This window comes from Bombina bombina, chromosome 1, assembly GCF_027579735.1.
Source record: "Bombina bombina isolate aBomBom1 chromosome 1, aBomBom1.pri, whole genome shotgun sequence".
NCBI lineage: Eukaryota > Metazoa > Chordata > Amphibia > Anura > Bombinatoridae > Bombina > Bombina bombina.
The window spans coordinates 236557857-236578516 of record NC_069499.1 but is presented as its reverse complement, the minus strand read 5'-3'; the positions used below and the strand labels follow the sequence as shown (position 1 = coordinate 236578516).

The 20660-nt window shown below is 38.6% G+C and overlaps 1 protein-coding gene across 1 annotated transcript in view; it reads left to right on the top strand.

The window, feature by feature from the left end:
- The window catches only part of ZFYVE19 (zinc finger FYVE-type containing 19), a 127651-nt gene that overhangs the window by 29126 nt on the left and 77865 nt on the right, over positions 1-20660 (top strand). Inside the window, exons 5-6 of the mRNA XM_053697881.1 lie at positions 4683-4843; positions 6260-6405. Coding sequence (XP_053553856.1) covers positions 4683-4843; positions 6260-6405 — 307 coding nt within the window. The remainder of the gene's footprint in view (positions 1-4682; positions 4844-6259; positions 6406-20660) is intronic.

Sequence of the window (20660 nt, the reverse complement as noted above, 5' to 3'; positions counted from 1 at the left end):
CAACCCGTAATTTTTATTTTCTTTCACCCTGGGTCACATTTTTTCAACAGCCAATTGAAAATCTGGCGGTGAGGCGGCCGTGAAACCACGTCACCCGCCTACTTATTAATCTACACATGCGCAAATATTTGTCCAGACGCTAAGATATCAGGAGCGCGCTTCCTTTCGCATATGCACATTTTTTTTCTTTGGGCATAAACAGTTTTTGGCGACAAGCGCATGAGCAGTAGACGAAGCCGTACCGGATTCACGCATGCGCAATACAAATAGTCACTGTGAACGCACTTTTGAGCTATGTATAGAGCGGGTGGGAACACTCTATACGTCAGAACACAGAAATATAGGAAGTAGAGGATGGTAGGACTTGGAATGAAAATGGTAGGAAATTAGATTTTTATTAAAACTATGAATTCTTGATAAATTTATGAAAATAAAGTTAGCGATCTTAATATACTAAGGTAGTAGAAAAAATGAATGTGTTCGAAAGGGACAAACTTTACTTTCACTTTAAACGGAAGTAACTGAGAAGCGCCTGGAGACCCCCAAGAACAAAATAGTCCTTAGGAAAAAGTTCATTGCTGGATTCAACATAGTCCGTAAGGTAAGGTATAGTCTCTTCCTTTGTTCCATGGAACCTTTGAATTCAAGACTTGAGAAGTTGTTGTAATGAAGATTTTCAAAAGTACAATTAACTACATAGTGAAAAGCAAACTGTGAATATGACATAAATTATTAACGTGTATAACCTGGATATGATTGTGTTTGTTATTATGGGAGTGAGTAACTAAGTGGTGAACTGGGTAGCATTTAGAGTAGTGTGATAATTAATATCTAACTTCTAGTGAGTGAATTGGCCTTGTGGGGTTCGCCCTCTTATTAGGGACTTCTTTTTTAGCTTTTATCCAATTCCCTTTTTTTCATGATCCAGTAGAACCAAACTTTGTGGCAGTAAGTATTAGTGCCTTGAGCCCAAGAAACTTGTTCCGACATAGCATATGTGATTTTGATTTTAGCAAGAACCTCGTCCCACATGGGGGCCCCTACCTTCCAATGTCTAGCTATAGTGATTCTCGTGACTGTGCATAAGATTCTTATAAATGTATTTCTTGCGGGGTTATAAGGTTTAATATATTCATTTAGCAAAGCTTGGGAGATCGTGAGGGAGGTGCGTTCTGGCAGTAGTGTACTGATCAAAGTGGAGAGTCTGGTCCAAATGTATTGTATTTTGGGGCACTCCCACCACATGTGGATGTAGGTCCCGGGTGTTGTGCATCCTCTATAACAGTACTTGCTACTTTGTGTGCAGTCTTTAGGGGAGTTAGAAACCATCTAAATGTGGTTTTTATACAGTTTTCCTGGAAGTCAGCACTAATTAATCCTTTACTTGAGCGTAAGAAAATATGGCCCCACTCATCTTTTGTGTATTCCATGAAAGGAACTTTAAAGGGACAGTAGACACCGATTTTCATTTAACTGCATGTACTAGACACTACTATAAAGAAGAATGTGCACAGATGCTGATCTAAAAATACAGTATAAAACCTTTTAAAAACTTACTTAGAAGCTCACAGTTTAGCACTGTTGATGAGGTTTGGCTGGGACACCCAGTGAAAGGGACTGGGAAAACTAGAAGAGCAAACACTCCCCCCACCCCCTTTCCTGCATATGAAAAGACAGACAACATAAACAGGAGCCAGCAGGAGTCTGTAAATGTATGAAAACATCTGACACTGTGGGGCTTGGTTAGGAATCTGAAAATCAGCACAATGTTATTAAAAAATAAGCAAAACTATACATTTTTTACAAAAACACTACCAGACTGGCTATATAAATGGATCATCTAAATAACATTTATGCAAAGAAAAATCTAGTGTACAATGTCCCTTTAAGCTTCTAGTATCTTGCTAACTATAAGGCCTCTGAGACTTGTTTTACCCAGTAGCCAATCCCCATAATGCAGTTCATAAATACAACAAATGTCTTAAATCTTCTGCACAGCTTTTATTTTACAATGTGTCTATCTGCTAGATGTTCATTCCCATTATTGTTTTTTGTGTTACCACTTTCTCTAATTATCTGAATCACTGACTTTTGTTGCATTAATTTTACAATGACAGCATCTCATCAGCTTATGTGCAGCACATGGTTGTGTGACATTAGAGGAAACAAATTACAGGATATTTTGCCATTTTATGCATGTATCTGCACCAAAGGTTGGCTCAGGCCACTGGTTTGGTGTGCGGCAGTAAGTTTCTCCACCCGGAGTTACTGTGTGGGGGCAGCCATGTTCCGCAATATTACATTGCACAGGTCTTATCTGAGGGCTGCTCAGAGTACGCACGTGTGTGCTTTTAATTTAGCCTCGCCGTGGGCCTGTTGAGCTAGAAGTTTTTATAATATCCCCCTTAAAGATACCATTTGTGAGGAATACAGCTTCAGGATGTTTGGTGCCTGTTTGTTCTTGTGTATATTTGCAGACCTGTGCAGTGCTATATTATAATGAAGCATTAGCCTGCATAGCTTTAAGCTGCAGTGCTATATTATCATGGAACACTCACTTGCACAGCTGTAAGACACAGTGCTATATTATCATGGAGCATTAACTTGCACAGCTGTAAGACACAGTGCTATATTATAATGAAGTATTAGCCTGCATAGCTTTAAGCTGCAGTGCTATATTATCATGGAACACTCACTTGCACAACTGTAAACCACAGTGCTATATTATCATGGAGCATTAACTTGCACAGCTGTAAGACACAGTGCTATATTATCATGGAGCATTAACTTGCACAGCTGTAAGACACAGTGCTATATTATCATGGAGCATTAACTTGCACAGCTGTAAGACACAGTGCTATATTATCATGGAGCATTAACTTGCACAACTGTAAACCACAGTGCTATATTATCATGGAGCATTAACTTGCACAGCTGTAAGACACAGTGCTATATTATCATGGAGCATTAACTTGCACAGCTGTAAGACACAGTGCTATATTATCATGGAGCATTAACTTGCACAACTGTAAACCACAGTGCTATATTATCATGGAGCATTAACTTGCACAGCTGTAAGACACAGTGCTATATTATCATGGAGCATTAACTTGCACAGCTGTAAGACACAGTGCTATATTAGCACGCAGCATTTACTTTGTGTTTTATTTGCGATGTAACCATTGTCACTGTTCTTAATTTGGGCTTCGTTCATTTCTAGTTTGGCTGTATTATATTTTTACATAATCTTAGCCATATTTTTATGTTGCTCCAAGCCTTGCAGCAGTACCTCTGTTTGTTGTATTTTTGGCCAAATCTATAGTAAAGATTTTTATTAACTTCTGTTTCTGGGAATTTACAGAGTTAATTTGTTTTCCAGATGTCTTTCATTTATTATCCTGCCTGTGTGAATGTGTCAAGTTATTTTTCCAGATTTTAGAATTTAAAAATACAGCCTTAGAATTTTGCATAGGCTGCCATTTTATAAAGTTAAAGGGACACTAAACCCACATTTTTTTCTTTCATGATTCAGATAGAGCATGCAATTTTAAGCAACTTTTAAATTTACTCCTGTTATCAATTTTTCTTCATTCTCTTGCTTTCTTTATTTGAAACAGCAGGAATCTAAGCCCCCAAGGCAGAACATGGTGTGATCTGAGATGTCATTGCAGAAAATGCAGCATGTCTGCAGAAAAAATGGGACACATGCAGAAACTGTTGGCTATTTCGCTTTGCAGCGCTGCTCTGCATCAGGCTGTTCAAATAGCACTGTGCTCTGGCTGCACTGTGTAAGGTTTCCTTAGCACAGTGCATCCAGAACAAAGTGTTGTTTGAAGAGAACAGTTAAATTTGGAGCAGCGCTGCAAACAGCAGTGCATTTATTGTTGACTGGCTCTCAGGGATTTTTTTCACAAGAACTTAAAAACTTCACAAAATTTATTTTTTCTTTGCAGCTAATTTGCAATGCAATTTTCAACAGCTGCATTATATTGTAAAACTTTAAAAATTGCTTTACTCCAGTTAATCAACACATTGCAATATTGAACTGCTGCTTTAGTGTAACTGCCTAATTTAAAATTGTATTTTATTTCAAACTGACCTGCAGAAAATCTTTCACTAAAAAAATCTCATCACAGAAAGTGAAAAAAAGTTCTGCCTCTGGGATCTAAGCTAAGGTGTGTCCCATTTTCGGTTCAGCACTTGGGTTGCACTTGCTGATTGGGGGCTAAATGTACCCACCAATCAGCAAGCGCTATCCAGGGTTCTTAACAAAAAATGGGCCAGCTCCATAGCTTAGATTCCTGATGAATTTGTGAGGGCTGGCCCATTAGAGTTTATTTATATTTTTATATATATATTATTATTATTATTGTTTTTTTAGCTAATAAATATACTGCAAAATAGTAATAATTTTTATTTGTTGCAACATCAGCTGCCTCCTGTAGCAAATTGACCTCTTTAGTGCAGCAATAAAAGGCAAGTTCCATGTACTTTTTGAACATACTTTTGTGTAATCTTCCATTTAAGTTAAATACTGTGGAGTTTTAACCGTTTCAGTGCTAGATGTTTAGTGTTGGCATTTTTTTGTATCTGTATAATCTATGCTGTGACTTCATTTCAATAGGCAGCAGTATGCGAGCGAAGGCAGTGGATCTACGTTCATTATTACCTTTGCTTTGTAGGAGAGTTGCAGCTCTTGAAGCTAAGCAGAGCCAGATCACTAATTCACAGATAAGTCATGGAGACCCTAACGTAAGGGCTGGCATAAGTTACCATGGCCTGGCACCGGAAGACAAAGCAATAGCCGAACGGCTGGAAAGGCTCCGGCAGGAAACCAAGCCTAGTAAGTATAGAGTTCAGAAAATGAAAGGAGGTTTTTTTTTATATAAAATGTTTTAATTAAAAAAACAACTTTGCAATCTACTTTCATTATTTGTTTTGTTTCATTTTCCTGTAATTTACCTCTGAAAATAGTAGGCTTTCCAATTTAACAAATATCCTATAAAGCAATGTGCAGCACCATGTTGTAGTTTTGTCCCTGCTGAGGTTAAGTTAGTAACCGTTTTAATTTAGCTGATTAACAACTAGCTACCTCATAGGGTTTAATATCCCTTTAAACCCTATATTCCACAGCCACTGTTTGCACATTTTAGAGACTATGTATAGGTGTCCCAAATTGTCTTTAGCAGAATAGATTAAATAAGAGAAACCTAGGTTTTAATATGGCATCTGCCATTATATTCTTGTTTATAAAGAATAGAAGTATTGGCTGTTGGAGCAGTGAATGTGCTATGAGGCCAGTGATTCCAAGTTGACAGCCTGCTTATTGTGCTATTAAGACAGCAAGTGCAGTGGAAACCAAATATAAAGTAGGTGCCTTAAAAGGACAAAGTCAAAATTAACCTTCAATGAGTCCGACTGAGAATACAATTTTAATCAAAAAACATACCTAGGTAGGCTCAGGAGCAGTTGTGCACTACTGGGAGCTAGCTGCTAATTGGTTACAGCACATGTATGCCTCTTATCATTGGCTCACCCATTGTGTTCAGCTAGCTCCCAGTTGTGCACTACTGCGCCTTCAACAAATGGTACAGAGAGAATGAAGTAACTAATGATAATATAAGTGAACTGAAAAGTTGTTTAAAATTGTATGCTCTATCTGAATCATAAAAGAAAAACCTGTTTGTTTTTGTTTTTTTGCAAAATGAACACTTAGAATTTCTGAGTCACTGGGCCTCAGGGAGATCAGGGAATTAGCATGCTGCATTCTGGGCATGGACTTCTTGTTATTGACTAGTGTATGCTAGAGAAAGCCAGCTCTAGTAGATTTGTAATATCAATCTATATATGCCTTCCTCTAAAGACCCCAGCCCCCCTGTGGGGATGTGACAGGAAGTAATAGACAATGAAGTTATAAAAATATAATTAAAGGAAATTAATTTTTAAATGATGTATAATACATATTGCATTGATTTATATTATAACCCACTGCTTAGTGCTTTTTTCTTACAACAATAGGACAGACTGTTCTATATCCCTTTAACTGCCTAAATACAGGGTTGATCATGTTCATTTCTACAGACACATTAACCGGCATGTTCTATCATCGCATCTCTGATTCTAAGTTTCTAAGTGGGCAATTGCTAACTACTTCTACATAAATAGTGATATTGCTGTGAGAGTGACGCAGAAGATCTATAGCACCGACCTGCCGTAAGGCTTCTATGTATAATCACTGTGTTCTATGTATTTCTTGTAGGAGTTATTTCATCCACAACGCAGATTGAATCTAGACTTGAAGCTCTGAGGAATGACCCACAAAGAGCTGTGCCATCTACACAAGATATGGAAGACCGCCTGGCTATATTACAGGGGAGGATTCCTCCATCCAGAACGCAGAGGCCGGTATGATTATTTACTAACCATGTAAAGCATTTGTCTTCCTTACGTTGCAATCTCATGTCGCCCTTAGAAGACCACATTTTCTTACATTGCAGGACTATTTTTTGTCTTGTACAAACTAATTAATTATTATGTCAAAACATAAGAAAATGCCGGTAAATAATGGTACTGAGTAAAGTACAGTATAAAACCAAACTGAGATTATATCTCATTACAGCAAGTATCAGTGACCAGGAAGGAGCGAGTGATCTCTGCTGCAAAATGCACCAGTAACTGATTATATGCGCACCAGTACCTGGTTATATACGCACCAGTACCTGGTTACATGAGCACCAGTACCTGGTTACATGAGCACCAGTACCTGGATATATGAGCACCAGTACCTGGTTATATGCGCACCAGTACTTGGTTATATGCGCACCTGTACCTGGTTATATGCGCACCTGTACCTGGTTATATGCGCACCAGTACCTGGTTATATGCGCATCAGTACCTGGTTATATGCGCACCAGTACCTGGATATATACGCACCAGTACCTGGTTATATGAACACCAGTAACTGATTATATGCGCACCAGTACCTGATTATATGCACACCAGTACCTGGTTACATAAGCACCAGTACCTGGTTACATGAGCACCAGTACCTGGATATATGAGCACCAGTACCTGGTTATATGCGCACCAGTACCTGGTTATATGCGCACCAGTACCTGGTTATATGCGCACCAGTACCTTGTTATATGCGCATCAGTACCTTGTTATATGCGCACCAGTACTTGGTTATATGCGCACCGGTACCTGGATATATACGCACCAGAACCTGGTTATATGAGCTCCAGTACCTGGTTATATGAGCTCCAGTACCTGGTTATATGCGCACCAGTACCTGGTTATATGCGCACCAGTACTTGGTTATATGCGCACCAGTACTTGGTTATATGCACGCACCAGTACCTGGTTATATGAGCTCCAGTACCTGGTTATATGAGCTCCAGTACCTGGTTATATGCGCACCAGTACCTGGTTATATGCGCACCAGTACCTGGTAATATGAGCACCAGTACCTGGTTGTATGCGCACCAGTACCTGGTTGTATGCGCACCAGTACCTGGTTGTATGCGCACCAGTACCTGGTTGTATGCGCACCAGTACCTGGTTGTATGCGCACCAGTACCTGGTTGTATGCGCACCAGTACCTGGTTGTATGCGCACCAGTACCTGGTTGTATGCGCACCAGTACCTGGTTGTATGCGCACCAGCACCTGGATATATGCGCACCAGCACCTGGATATATACGCACCAGTACCTGGTTGTATGCGCACCAGTACCTGGTTGTATACGCACCAGTACCTGGATGTATGCGCACCAGCACCTGGTTGTATGCGCACCAGCACCTGGTTGTATGCGCACCAGCACCTGGATATATACGCACCAGTACCTGGTTATATGAGCACCAGTACCTGGTTATATGAGCACCAGTACCTGGTTACATGAACACCAGTACCTGGTTATATGAGCGCCAGTGATAATTTACCCCCTTTAAAGGCACATTAAAGTCAAAATAAAGCAACGTAATTGAGAAAGAGCACGTCATTTTAAACAACTTTCCATTTTACTTTTATTATCAATTTTTGCTTAGTTCTCTTGGTATCTTTGTTAAAAAGTAATCCAAGGTGAGCTCAGGAGCGTGCATGTGTCATTAGCCATCTGGCAGCAGTGTTGTTTGCTGCCATAGAGTGTCTGTTGCATTCTGTGGCAGTAGTGTTTAACTATGTATAACATTTTTATAAACATTGTCAATTTAACTTGATTTGTTGTATTTTTTAAAATATAGATAACGCCTTTGCTACCCATTCCTCAGCTTTGCACAACCAACATAGTTATATTAATATACTTTATAACCTCAGTTTGCCTTTTTTCTTAGCCCCTGCAGACTAGGCTTTCTTTCATGTAATTAACAAGAGTCCATGAGCTAGTGACGTATGGGATATACATTCCTACCAGGAGGGGCAAAGTTTCCCAAACCTTAAAATGCCTATAAATACACCCCTCACCACACCCACAAATCAGTTTTACAAACTTTGCCTCCAAGGGAGGTGGTGAAGTAAGTTTGTGCTAGATTCTACGTTGATATGCGCTCCGCAGCAAGTTGGAGCCCGGTTTTCCTCTCAGCGTGCAGTGAATGTCAGAGGGATGTGAAGAGAGTATTGCCTATTGAATGCAGTGATCTCCTTCTACGGGGTCTATTTAATAGGTTCTCTGTTATCGGTCGTAGAGATTCATCTCTTACCTCCCTTTTCAGATCGACGATATACTCTTATATTTACCATTTCCTCTACTGATTCTCGTTTCAGTACTGGTTTGGCTTTCTACAAACATGTAGATGAGTGTCCTGGGGTAAGTAAGTCTTATTTTCTGTGACACTCTAAGCTATGGTTGGGCACTTTATTTATAAAGTTCTAAATATATGTATTCAAACATTTATTTGCCTTGACTCAGAATGTTCAACTTTCCTTATTTCCAGACAGTCAGTTTCATATTTGGGATTATGCATTGAATTATCATATTTTTTCTTACCTCAAAAATTTGACTTTTTTCCCTGTGGGCTGTTAGGCTCGCGGGGGCTGAAAATGCTTCATTTTATTGCGTCATTCTTGGCGCGGACTTTTTTGGCGCAAAAATTCTTTTCCGTTTCCGGCGTCATACGTGTCGCCGGAAGTTGCGTCATTTTTTGACGTTATTTTGCGTCAAAGATGTCGGCGTTCCGGATGTGGCGTCATTTTTGGCGCCAAAAACATTTTAGGCGCCAAATAATGTGGGCGTCTTTTTTGGCGCTAAAAACTATGGGCGTCATTTTTGTCTCCACATTATTTAAGTCTCATTATTTATTGCTTCTGGTTGCTAGAAGCTTGTTCACTGGCATTTTTTTCCCATTCCTGAAACTGTCATTTAAGGAATTTGATCAATTTTGCTTTATATGTTGTTTTTTTTCTTTTACATATTGCAAGATGTTCCACGTTGCAACTGAGTCAGAAGATACTACAGGAAAATCACTGCACAGTGCTGGAGCTACCAAGCTAAGTCTGCTATAAACTTTTGGTATCTGTTTCTCCAGCTGTTATTTGTATTGCATGTCATGTCAAACTTATTAATGCAGATAAAATTTCCTTTAGTACTATTACATTACCTGTTGCTGTCCGTCAACATCTAATTTTCAGAGTGTTCCTGATAACATAAGAGATTTTATTTTTTAAATCCATTAAGAAGGCTATGTCTGTTATTTCTCCTTCTAGTATACATAAAAGTCTTTTAAAACTTTTTCAGATGAATTTTTAAATGAACATCATCATTCTGATACTGATAATGGTTCTTCTGGTTCAGAGGTTTCTGTCTCAGAGGTTGATGCTGATAAATCTTTGTATTTGTTCAAGATGGAATTTATTCGTTCTTTACTTAAAGAAGTGTTATTTGCATTAGAAATAGAGGATTCTGGTCCTCTTGATACTAAATGTAAACGTTTAAATAAGGTTTTTAAATCTCCTGTAGTTATTCCAGAAGTGTTTTATCTCCCTGATGCTATTTCTGAAGTAATTTCCAGGGAATGGAATAATTTGGGTAATTTATTTACTCCTTCTAGACGTTTAAGCAAATTATATCCTGTGCCATCTGACAGATTAGAGTTTTTTGGGACAAAAATCCCTAAGGTTATGGGGCTGTCTCTACTCCTGCTAATGTACTACTATTCCTATGGCAGATAGTACTTCATTTAAGGATCCTTTAGATAGGAAAATTGAATCTTTTCTAAGAAAAGCTTACTTATGTTCAGGTAATCTTCTTAGACCTGCTATATTTTTAGCGGATGTTGCTGCAGCTTCAACTTTTTGGTTAGAAGCTTTAGCGCAACAAGTAACAGATCATAATTTTATAGCATTATTATTATTCTATAACATGCTAATTATTTTATTGGTGATACCATCTTTTGATATCATTAGAGTTGATGTCAGGTACATGTCTCTAGCTATTTTAGCTAGAAAAGCTTTATGGATTAAACTTGGAATGCTGACATGTCTTCTAAGTCAACTTTGCTTTCCCTTTCTTTCCAGGGTAAATAATCATTTCGTTCCTTTCCTCACAACAAGGAACAAAAGCCTGATCCTTCATCCTCAGGAGCGGTATCAGTTTGGAAACTATTTCCAGTTTGGAATATATCCAAGCCTTATAGAAACCTATAGTCAGCTCCTAAGTACCTATGAAGGTGCGGCCCTTATTCCAGCTCAGCTGGTATGGGGCAGATTACGTTTTCTTCAAAGAAATTTGGATCAATTCCGTTCTTAATCTCTGGTTTCAGAAACATTGTTTCAGAAAGGTACAGAATTGGCTTCAAGTTAAGGCCTCCTGCTAAGAGATTCTTTTCTTTCCCGTGTCCCAGTTGACACAGCAAGGCTCAGCATTTCTGAAATGTGTTTCAGATCTAGAGTTGGCTGGAGTATTTATGCCAGTTCCAGTTCTGGAACAGGGGCTGGGGTTTTATTTTATCTCTTCATTGTACCAAAGAAGGTCAATTCCTTCAGACCAGTTCTGGATCTATCATTATTGAATCGTTATGTTAGGATACCAACATTCAAGATGGTTACTGTAGGACTATCCTGCCTTTTGTTTAGCAAGGGCATTATATGTCTACAATAGATTTACAGGATGTGTATCTGCATATTCCGATTCATCCAGATCACTTTTAGTGTCTGAGATTCTCTTTTTAGACAAGCATTACCAGTTTTGTGGCTCTACTGTTTGGCCTAGCCTCAGTTCCAAGAATTTTTTTCAAAGGTTCTCGGTGCCCTTCTTTCTGTAATCAGAGAATAGGGTTTTGGTATTTCCTTATTTGGACGATATCTTGGTACTTGCTCAGTCTTCTCATTTTCGAAGAATCTCATACGAATCGACTTGTGTTGTTTCTTCAAGTTCATGGTTGGAGGATCAATTTACCATTCAGTTCATTGATTCCTCAGACAAGGGTAACCTTTTTAGGTTTCTAGATAAATTCAGTGTCTATGACTCTGTCCTTGTCAGACAAGAGAAGTTTAACATTGATATCAGCTTGTCAAAACCTTCAGTCACAATCATTCCCTTTGGTAGCCTTATGCATGGAAATGTTGGGTCTTAGGACTGCCGCATCAGATGCGATCTCCTTTGCTCGTTTTCACATGCGACCTCTTCAGCTCTGTATGCTGAACCAATGGTGCAGGGATTACTCAAAGATATCTCAATTAATATCTTTAAACCGATTTTACGACACTCTCTGACATGGTGGACAGATCACCATCGTTTAGTTCAGGGGGCTTCTTTGTTCTTCCGACCTGGACTATAATCTCAACAGATACAAGTCTTACAGGTTGGGGAGCTGTGTGGGGGTATCTGACGGCACAAGGGGTTTGGGAATCTCAGGAGGTGAGATTTCCGATCAATATTTTGGAACTCCGTGCAATTTTCAGAGCTCTTCAGTCTTGGCCTCTTCTGAAGAGAGAGTTGTTCATTGTTTTCAGATAAGACAATGTCACAACTGTGGCATACATCAATCATCAAGGAGGGACTCACAGTCCTCTGGCTATGAAAGAAGTATCTCGAATTTTGGTTTGGGCGGAATCCAGCTCCTGTCTAATCTCTGCGGTTTCTATCCCAGGTATGGACAATTGGAAAGCGGATTATCTCAGTCGCCAAACGTTGCATCCGGGCGAATGGTCTCTTCACCCAGAGGTATTTCTTCAGATTGTTCAAATGTGGGAACTTCCAGAAATAGATCTGATGGCTTCTCATCTAAACAAGAAACTTCCCAGGTATCTGTCCAGATCCCGGGATCCTCAGGCGGAGGCAGTGGATGCATTTTCACTTCCTTGGAAGTATCATCCTGCCTATATCTTTCCGCCTCTAGTTCTTCTTCCAAGAGTAATCTCCAAGATTCTGAAGGAATGCTCGTTTGTTCTGCTGGTAGCTCCGGCATGGCCTCACAGGTTTTGGTATGCGGATCTTGTCCGGATGGCCTCTTGCCAACCGTGGACTCTTCCGTTAAGACCAGACCTTTTGTCTCAAGGTCCTTTTTTCCATCAGGATCTGAAATCCTTAAATTTAAAGGTATGGAGATTGAACGCTTGATTCTTGGTCAAAGAGGTTTCTCTGACTCTGTGATTAATACTATGTTACAGGCTCGTAAATCTGTATCCAGAGAGATATATTATAGAGTCTGGAAGACTTATATTTCTTGGTGTCTTTCTCATCTTTTTTCTTGGCATTCTTTTAGAATACCGAGAATATTACAATTTCTTCAGGATGGTTTAGATAAGGGTTTGTCCGCAAGTTCCTTGAAAGGTCAAATCTCTGCTCTTTCTGTTCTTTTTCACAGAAAGATTGCTATTCTTCCTGATATTCATTGTTTTGTACAAGCTTTGGTTCGTATAAAGCCTGTCATTACGTCAATTTCTCCTCCTTGGAGTTTGAATTTGGTTCTGGGGGCTCTTCAAGCTCCTCCATTTGAACCTATGCATTCATTGGATATTAAATTACTTTCTTGGAAAGTTTTGTTCCTTTTGGCCATCTCTTCTGCCAGAAGAGTTTCTGAATTATCTGCTCTTTCTTGTGAGTCTCCTTTTCTGATTCTTCATCAGGATAAGGCGGTGTTGCGAACTTCTTTTGAATTTTTACCTAAAGTTGTGAATTCCAACAACATTAGTAGAGAAATTGTGGTTCCTTCATTGTGTCCTAATCCTAAGAATTCTAAGGAGAAATCGTTGCATTCTTTGAATGTTGTTAGAGCTTTGAAATATTATGTTGAAGCTACGAAATCTTTCTGTAAGACTTCTAGTCTATTTGTTATCTTTTCCGGTTCTAGGAAAGGCCAGAAAGCTTCTGCCATTTCTTTGGCATCTTGGTTGAAATCTTTAATTCATCTTGCCTATGTTGAGTCGGGTAAAATTCCGCCTCAGAGAATTACAGCTCATTCTACTAGGTCAGTATCTACTTCCTGGGCGTTTAGGAATGAAGCTTCGGTTGACCAGATCTGCAAAGCAGCAACTTGGTCCTCTTTGCATACTTTTACTAAATTCTACCATTTTGATGTATTTTCTTCTTCTGAAGCAGTTTTTGGTAGAAAAGTTCTTCAGGCAGCGGTTTCAGTTTGAATCTTCTGCTTATGTTTTTTGTTAAACTTTATTTGGGTGTGGATTATTTTCAGCAGGAATTGGCTGTCTTTATTTTATCCCTCCCTCTCTAGTGACTCTTGTGTGGAAAGATCCACATCTTGGGTAGTCATTATCCCATACGTCACTAGCTCATGGACTCTTGTTAATTACATGAAAGAAAACATAATTTATGTAAGAACTTACCTGATAAATTCATTTCTTTCATATTAACAAGAGTCCATGAGGCCCACCCTTTTTTGTGGTGGTTATGATTTTTTTGTATAAAGCACAATTATTCCAATTCCTTATTTTATATGCTTCGCACTTTTTTTCTTATCACCCCACTTCTTGGCTATTCGTTAAACTGATTTGTGGGTGTGGTGAGGGGTGTATTTATAGGCATTTTAAGGTTTGGGAAACTTTGCCCCTCCTGGTAGGAATGTATATCCCATACGTCACTAGCTCATGGACTCTTGTTAATATGAAAGAAATGAATTTATCAGGTAAGTTCTTACATAAATTATGTTGTCTCTTATCTCAGTGCCTGCACAAAAGACAGTCTGCTAGTTCATGTGTATCATATTAATAACTTGGTGCTCACACCCATGGAGAATGATATGTTTTTGCAAGAACCAGTACTGATTTGCAGTCTGCAGAGGCTTAGATACAAGGTAATCACAGAGGTAAAATGTATATTAATATAACTGTGTTGGTTATGTAAAACTGGGGAATGGGTAATAAAGGGATTATCTATCTTTTTAAACAATAACAATTTTAAGTAGACTGTCGGTGTAGGTTTGTTATTTTGACTTTACTGTTCCTTTAAATTTAACGATGTTTCCCTCCCTCTACACTTTTAAAGTGAAGGTCAAGTTACAAGCACAGCCTCACGGCATTGCATAGACTTGACAGAGGATGTATCCTAAACCAACTAATCCTTGTTTCCCCCTTTGCATAAACTCCACAGCCCGGGGGCAAACAAGTATTAGTTGGTTTAGGATACATCATTTGTCAATCAATTAGACAAGATGGCGGGCAGGAGTGTTGCACTTATCGGCGGAGTAGTTTAGAAGTAAAAATAAAATAAATAGATTTTAAAAAAAACATGACTTAAACTCCTGCTCGTTTTGATAAGTCTATGCAATGCCGTTAGGCTTTGCTTGCAACTTGACCTTCACTTTAAAGTGACATTAAACTACTAGGTACGACAGTAGAATAGTTACTACTCATCTTGCCATTTTTTTTCTTCCTGTGCTTGCAGCTCTCTTCAAAGCTATTCTTGTAATTTTAACCCTTCAAAGGTGCTGTTTAGTGAAGCTCTGCATCTTCACACTGGGTTCCACCATTTTAGGATTTAAAGGAACACTAAAGTCAAAATTAAAGAGATATGAAACCCACATTTTTTATTTCAGGAGCATGCCATTTCAAGCGACTTGCTAATTTACTCCTATTATCAATTTTTCTTCGTTATCTTGCTATCTTTATTTGAAAAAGCAGGAATGTAAGCTTAGGAGCCGGCCCATTTTTGGTTCAGAACCCTGGGTAGCATTTGCTGATTGGTGGCTACAAATTTGGGTTTAGTATCCCTTTAAAGGGCCAGTAAACCTAAAAAATAATGTTATATAATTCTGCACATAGTGCAGAATTATATAACATTATATTAGCAGCAGCTTTATAAAACCTAATATTCCCTGTGAATTTTTATAAAAAATGACAGTTTTTCAGACCCGCTCAGACAGAGCAGGAGCGAGCTGCACTGAGAATAATGGCGCGGTCGGGCCGGGCTGTGACTAGACAGCTGGCCAGATGTGCTCTGTGATAAAAACAGACCCGCTCAGAAGAGCACAGAGAGCGGGTCTGAAAAACTGTCATTTTTTATAAAAATTCACAGGGAATATTAGGTTTTATAAAGCTGCTGCTAATATAATGTTATATAATTCTGCACTATGTGCAGAATTATATAACATTATTGTTTAGGTTTACTGGCCTTTTAAGCTTTCATGGTTCAGATTGAGCACACAACTTTCCAATTCACTTCCAGTATCAAAATATGTACAATCTTTTCATACTCACACTTCTTAGGCTCCAGCTTCTACTGAGCATGTGCAAGATTTCACAGTATATACTTATATGCATTTTGTGATTGGCTGATGATTGTTACATGGGTCATTGTCAGCCATAGTGTCCGTCAGTAAATAAGTGTTATGACAGCATGAAACACATAGGTTGGTGTAGGGCCAGGACCCTAATTATACTTTTTCAGTTTTGGGTTTCCCATTTATGTTTTCAAGTGCTGTTGCTATTTTTACTTCTGAAGAGCTGTGCAAGGATCTGTTATTTCTATGTTTCTATTTCTAGAAGCCAGACATTAATACAATAAGGTAGGGACTGAGGTCCCATTTCAGGCAAAATGTGCAAAAATTAGTGACTTGCAAACCATAGCTTCAAAATAAAGGCAAGGAAGTTAGCGCTATCGGACTAAAAACTAGAAACTAAAACGGAATGTCAGTAATTGCTCATTTTACAGGGTCTGCTCCCTCTATCCATGTGTAGCCCAACCATTATTAATACTGAAATTCATACTAAGGAAACCCTGCAGTCAAGAGAATCTAAGGCATAGAAAAGGGACACGTGAAACGTGCAAAAAGGCAGCTACAGCGTATTCATAAACTTTAAACCAGGTTTTTTGGTCAACCATATGACATTTGCTAATGCTCTCTAATGGTTAAAAATGTTAAGCATTGGGGGGCACTATTTGATAGAGCTTCTCAATACCCAGTTTATATAAAGCTATAAGTTGGACTCTTTCTTTTTATGTATTTATTCATTATTATGACCACCTAAGTAAGCTTGTTATGTAAAGCGGTCTAATGCCCTTCTAAAAAGATCTGCTTCAGTGACTTCTGTAATGGTAATATTGGAGGGCAGAGCCATAATGAGACTCAGAAATCAAGCACTGTGATTCTGACTTCACAACTTAAAGGAACAGTGTACCCTACATTTTTGTCCCCTTTAATTTGATCCCAATGATCTATTTTACCTGCTGGTATGTATTAAATTGTTTACGAATAGCTCCTTTACCTTTATATTGGCACTGAAATGTTGCCTGTGGTAGCCCTTCCTATACTGAAACTTTCTATACTTAAAGGGACAGTTTACTCAAAAATGTCCTCCCCTTTAATTTGTTCCTTATGATTCACTTTACCTACTGGGGTGTATTAAATTGTTTACATGCATCTCCTTTACCCTTACAGGGAGTGCAGAATTATTAGGCAAGTTGTATTTTTGAGGATTAATTTTATTATTGAACAACAACCATGTTCTCAATGAACCCAAAAAACTCATTAATATCAAAGCTGAATAGTTTTGGAAGTAGTTTTTAGTTTGTTTTTAGTTATAGCTATTTTAGGGGGATATCTGTGTGTGCAGGTGACTATTACTGTGCATAATTATTAGGCAACTTAACAAAAAACAAATATATACCCATTTCAATTATTTATTTTTACCAGTGAAACCAATATAACATCTCAACATTCACAAATATACATTTCTGACATTCAAAAACAAAACAAAAACAAATCAGTGACCCATATAGCCACCTTTCTTTGCAAGGACACTCAAAAGCCTGCCATCCATGGATTCTGTCAGTGTTTTGATCTGTTCACCATCAACATTGCATGCAGCAGCAACCACAGCCTCCCAGACACTGTTCAGAGAGGTGTACTGTTTTCCCTCCTTGTAAATCTCACATTTGATGATGGACCACAGGTTCTCAATGGGGTTCAGATCAGGTGAACAAGGAGGCCATGTCATTATATTTTCTTTTTTTATACCCTTTCTTGCCAGCCACGCAGTGGAGTACTTGGACGCATGTGATGGAGCATTGTCCTGCATTAAAATCATGTTTTTCTTGAAGGATGCAGACTTCTTCCTGTACCACTGCTTGAAGAAGGTGTCTTCCAGAAACTGGCAGTAGGACTGGGAGTTGAGCTTGACTCCATCCTCAACCCGAAAAGGCCCCACAAGCTCATCTTTGATGATACCAGCCCAAACCAGTACTCCACCTCCACCTTGCTGGCGTCTGAGTCGGACTGGAGCTCACTGTCCTTTACCAATCCAGCCACGGGCCCATTCATCTGGCCCATCAAGACTCACTCTCATTTCATCAGTCCATAAAACCTTAGAAAAATCAGTCTTGAGATATTTCTTGGCCCAGTCTTGACGTTTCAGCTTGTGTGTCTTGTTCAGTGGTGGTCGTCTTTCAGCCTTTCTTACCTTGGCCATGTCTCTGAGTATTGCACACCTTGTGCTTTTGGGCACTCCAGTGATGTTGCAGCTCTGAAATATGGCCAAACTGGTGGCAAGTGGCATCTTGGCAGCTGCACGCTTGACTTTTCTCAGTTCATGGGCAGTTATTTTGCGCCTTGGTTTTTCCACACGCTTCTTGCGACCCTGTTGACTATTTTGAATGAAACGCTTGATTGTTCAATGATCACGCTTCAGAAGCTTTGCAATTTTAAGAGTGCTGCATCCCTCTGCAAGATATCTCACTATTTTTGACTTTTCTGAGCCTGTCAAGTCCTTCTTTTGACCCATTTTGCCAAAGGAAAGGAAGTTGCCTAATAATTATGCACACCTGATATAGGGTGTTGATGTCATTAGACCACACCCCTTCTCATTACAGAGATGCACATCACCTAGTATGCTTAATTGGTAGTAGGCTTTCGAGCCTATACAGCTTGGAGTAAGACAACATGCATAAAGAGGATGATGTGGTCAAAATACTCATTTGCCTAATAATTCTGCACTCCCTGTATATTGGCATTTGAAATACTTGATTTAGCTGGTGGTATCCCCACCTATTCTGAAAGTTTCTGCCCTTAGGTCCAATCTATAGATAAGCTGTGTAAACACAGCCAGCAGAAGAAATTACACTCCCAGTGGGGTATAGAAGAGAGAAGCTAATAAAATGTTAATTTTCCATTGTTCTCTCCAATTAATGGTCTTTGGTTTATGGACAGATATAAGATAAAGAAGCATGTATATGTACTCAATGTGATAAAGTAATGAGATCTGATTATACTTACAAGCACAACCCATTTTATTAGGTTGTGGCTTAATTCTCCTACAATTTATACTCTGCAGTTAGTAAAAAAAAAGTAATTGGAAACACATTAAGGGAACATTTTTTTTACAGTATTCTGTCCCTTTAAGTATAGGCTAAATAATAGTTGTATAAACATACCCAGCAGAAGCAATTACACTCCCTGTGGCAGTTAGGAGAGATGCATAAAAAAAATGTTCACCTTTTTTTTTTTTTTAACTTCCGTATTTTCTTTAGGATAGTTTTTTTTTTTTTTTTTTTTTGCTGCAATTAGCGACATTCCAATTGCCAAAAAGCAACGCCAAAGCCACGTATGTCTGCTATTTCTGAACAAAGGGGATCCCAGATAAGCTTTTATAACCATTTGTGTCATGATTGCACAAGCAGTTTGTAAATAATTTCGGAGAGAATCTCAAAATTTTTGAGAAAGTTAACAATTTTTGTTTTATATACTCGCATTTGGCAGTGAAACTGTGGGATGAAATATACCTAGATGGGCCTAGATCAATACCTTGGGTTGTCTACTTACTTACTTTGACAGGTAAATAAATAAATAAATAAATAAAAACAAGGCTCTATTTCTGTTTAAATGGAGTGATAGCAAAAATGCTTAAAATTCTCCAGGATTTTTCTCTCTCTGAAAATCCTGGTAGTGAAGGGGTTAAAAGGGATGCTTTACTTTACATCACCAATGTCAGTGCCGATTCTGCTTGGAAAATTTTGCCAGCATCGCCACCCATTGAGATGTATTGTAAACTGCCTCTCAGCAATGCTGCCTTTAAACAATGACGTCAGCCGTTTGCAATATTTCACCGGCTTTCTCAACATTGCGTCGGATCTCTTTTGAATATATCGCCACATCGCAGCACTTTTGATCATCATGGCCTATGTATTGGGCTTTGTAAACAAACAGAGATAAGATAAGGAAGCATTTGTGTGTATAGAAGGTGATAGGAGATCTGATACACTTACAGAAGCAATTTTTCATACATTTTATACCCTGCAGCTGGTTTAACAAGTCATTGGAAACACATTAAATGAAAAACAAATTTACAGTACACTGTCTCTTTAACAAGGGCATAATGGACAGAGATAGCCCTCTGGCAGTATTTCTAAACTGAGATCTCCCCTATAAAGCTACCAGAACAAATCCATCACATACCTGCTTGTTCTTTCAGTGACGCCTTCTCTTGGTGGCTGTGATCTGCTTAACTTTGAGGTTAGAAGTTGGGGATTGCTTATTCTTACAGCCATGTTTGTTTTCACTGTCTCACTTCAACTTGAATGCCATTACATTCAGCATCACCTAGCGTGCAACATAGCAAGGCATTGTTTATTATATTGTCGTCTTATAAAACTGCCTCAACTATCTAAGCTACTTCTGACCCACTCAACGATCAATAACGCAATAAAGTACCTCAGACTCAGATGTATACTCAGTATGTAACCAGTTATACTATATTCCTTACTATGTTACCTCACAATACTAACAGGGTAAAAGTAAGAGGAGATGCAGGGATATGACAGGGGAAGGATAAACAATTACACCAACAATGAAGTAACTTGTTTGTTTAAACACCTTAAGCCTTTCCTTTGTCAACCACCCATCTTTCCAGTCTGACAGTCTCTCTACATAAATGCAGTAGCAACAGATCCGTTTGTGACATTACCATTTAACAACTGGGTGGATGGATTTTGTATAAATATTGGCTTTAGGCTTCTTTATTGTTTGTGCTGTCTTTTGTCTGACTTTGTTTAATAAATAACTCTCCTAGGAGCTTCTTCATCTTAAACAACAATAATACTCCTACTCACTTAATATGTATAACGAGAAATCCATTAAATGCACTATTCTGTTGTTTGACTCCTCTAATCTAGGCTCTATACACTATGTAAAGGAACACATAAAATATTATTACTTTATTTGCAACACAACTAATCTTAACTACATGAGAACAGTACTATCATTGTGCTTGGCTGTC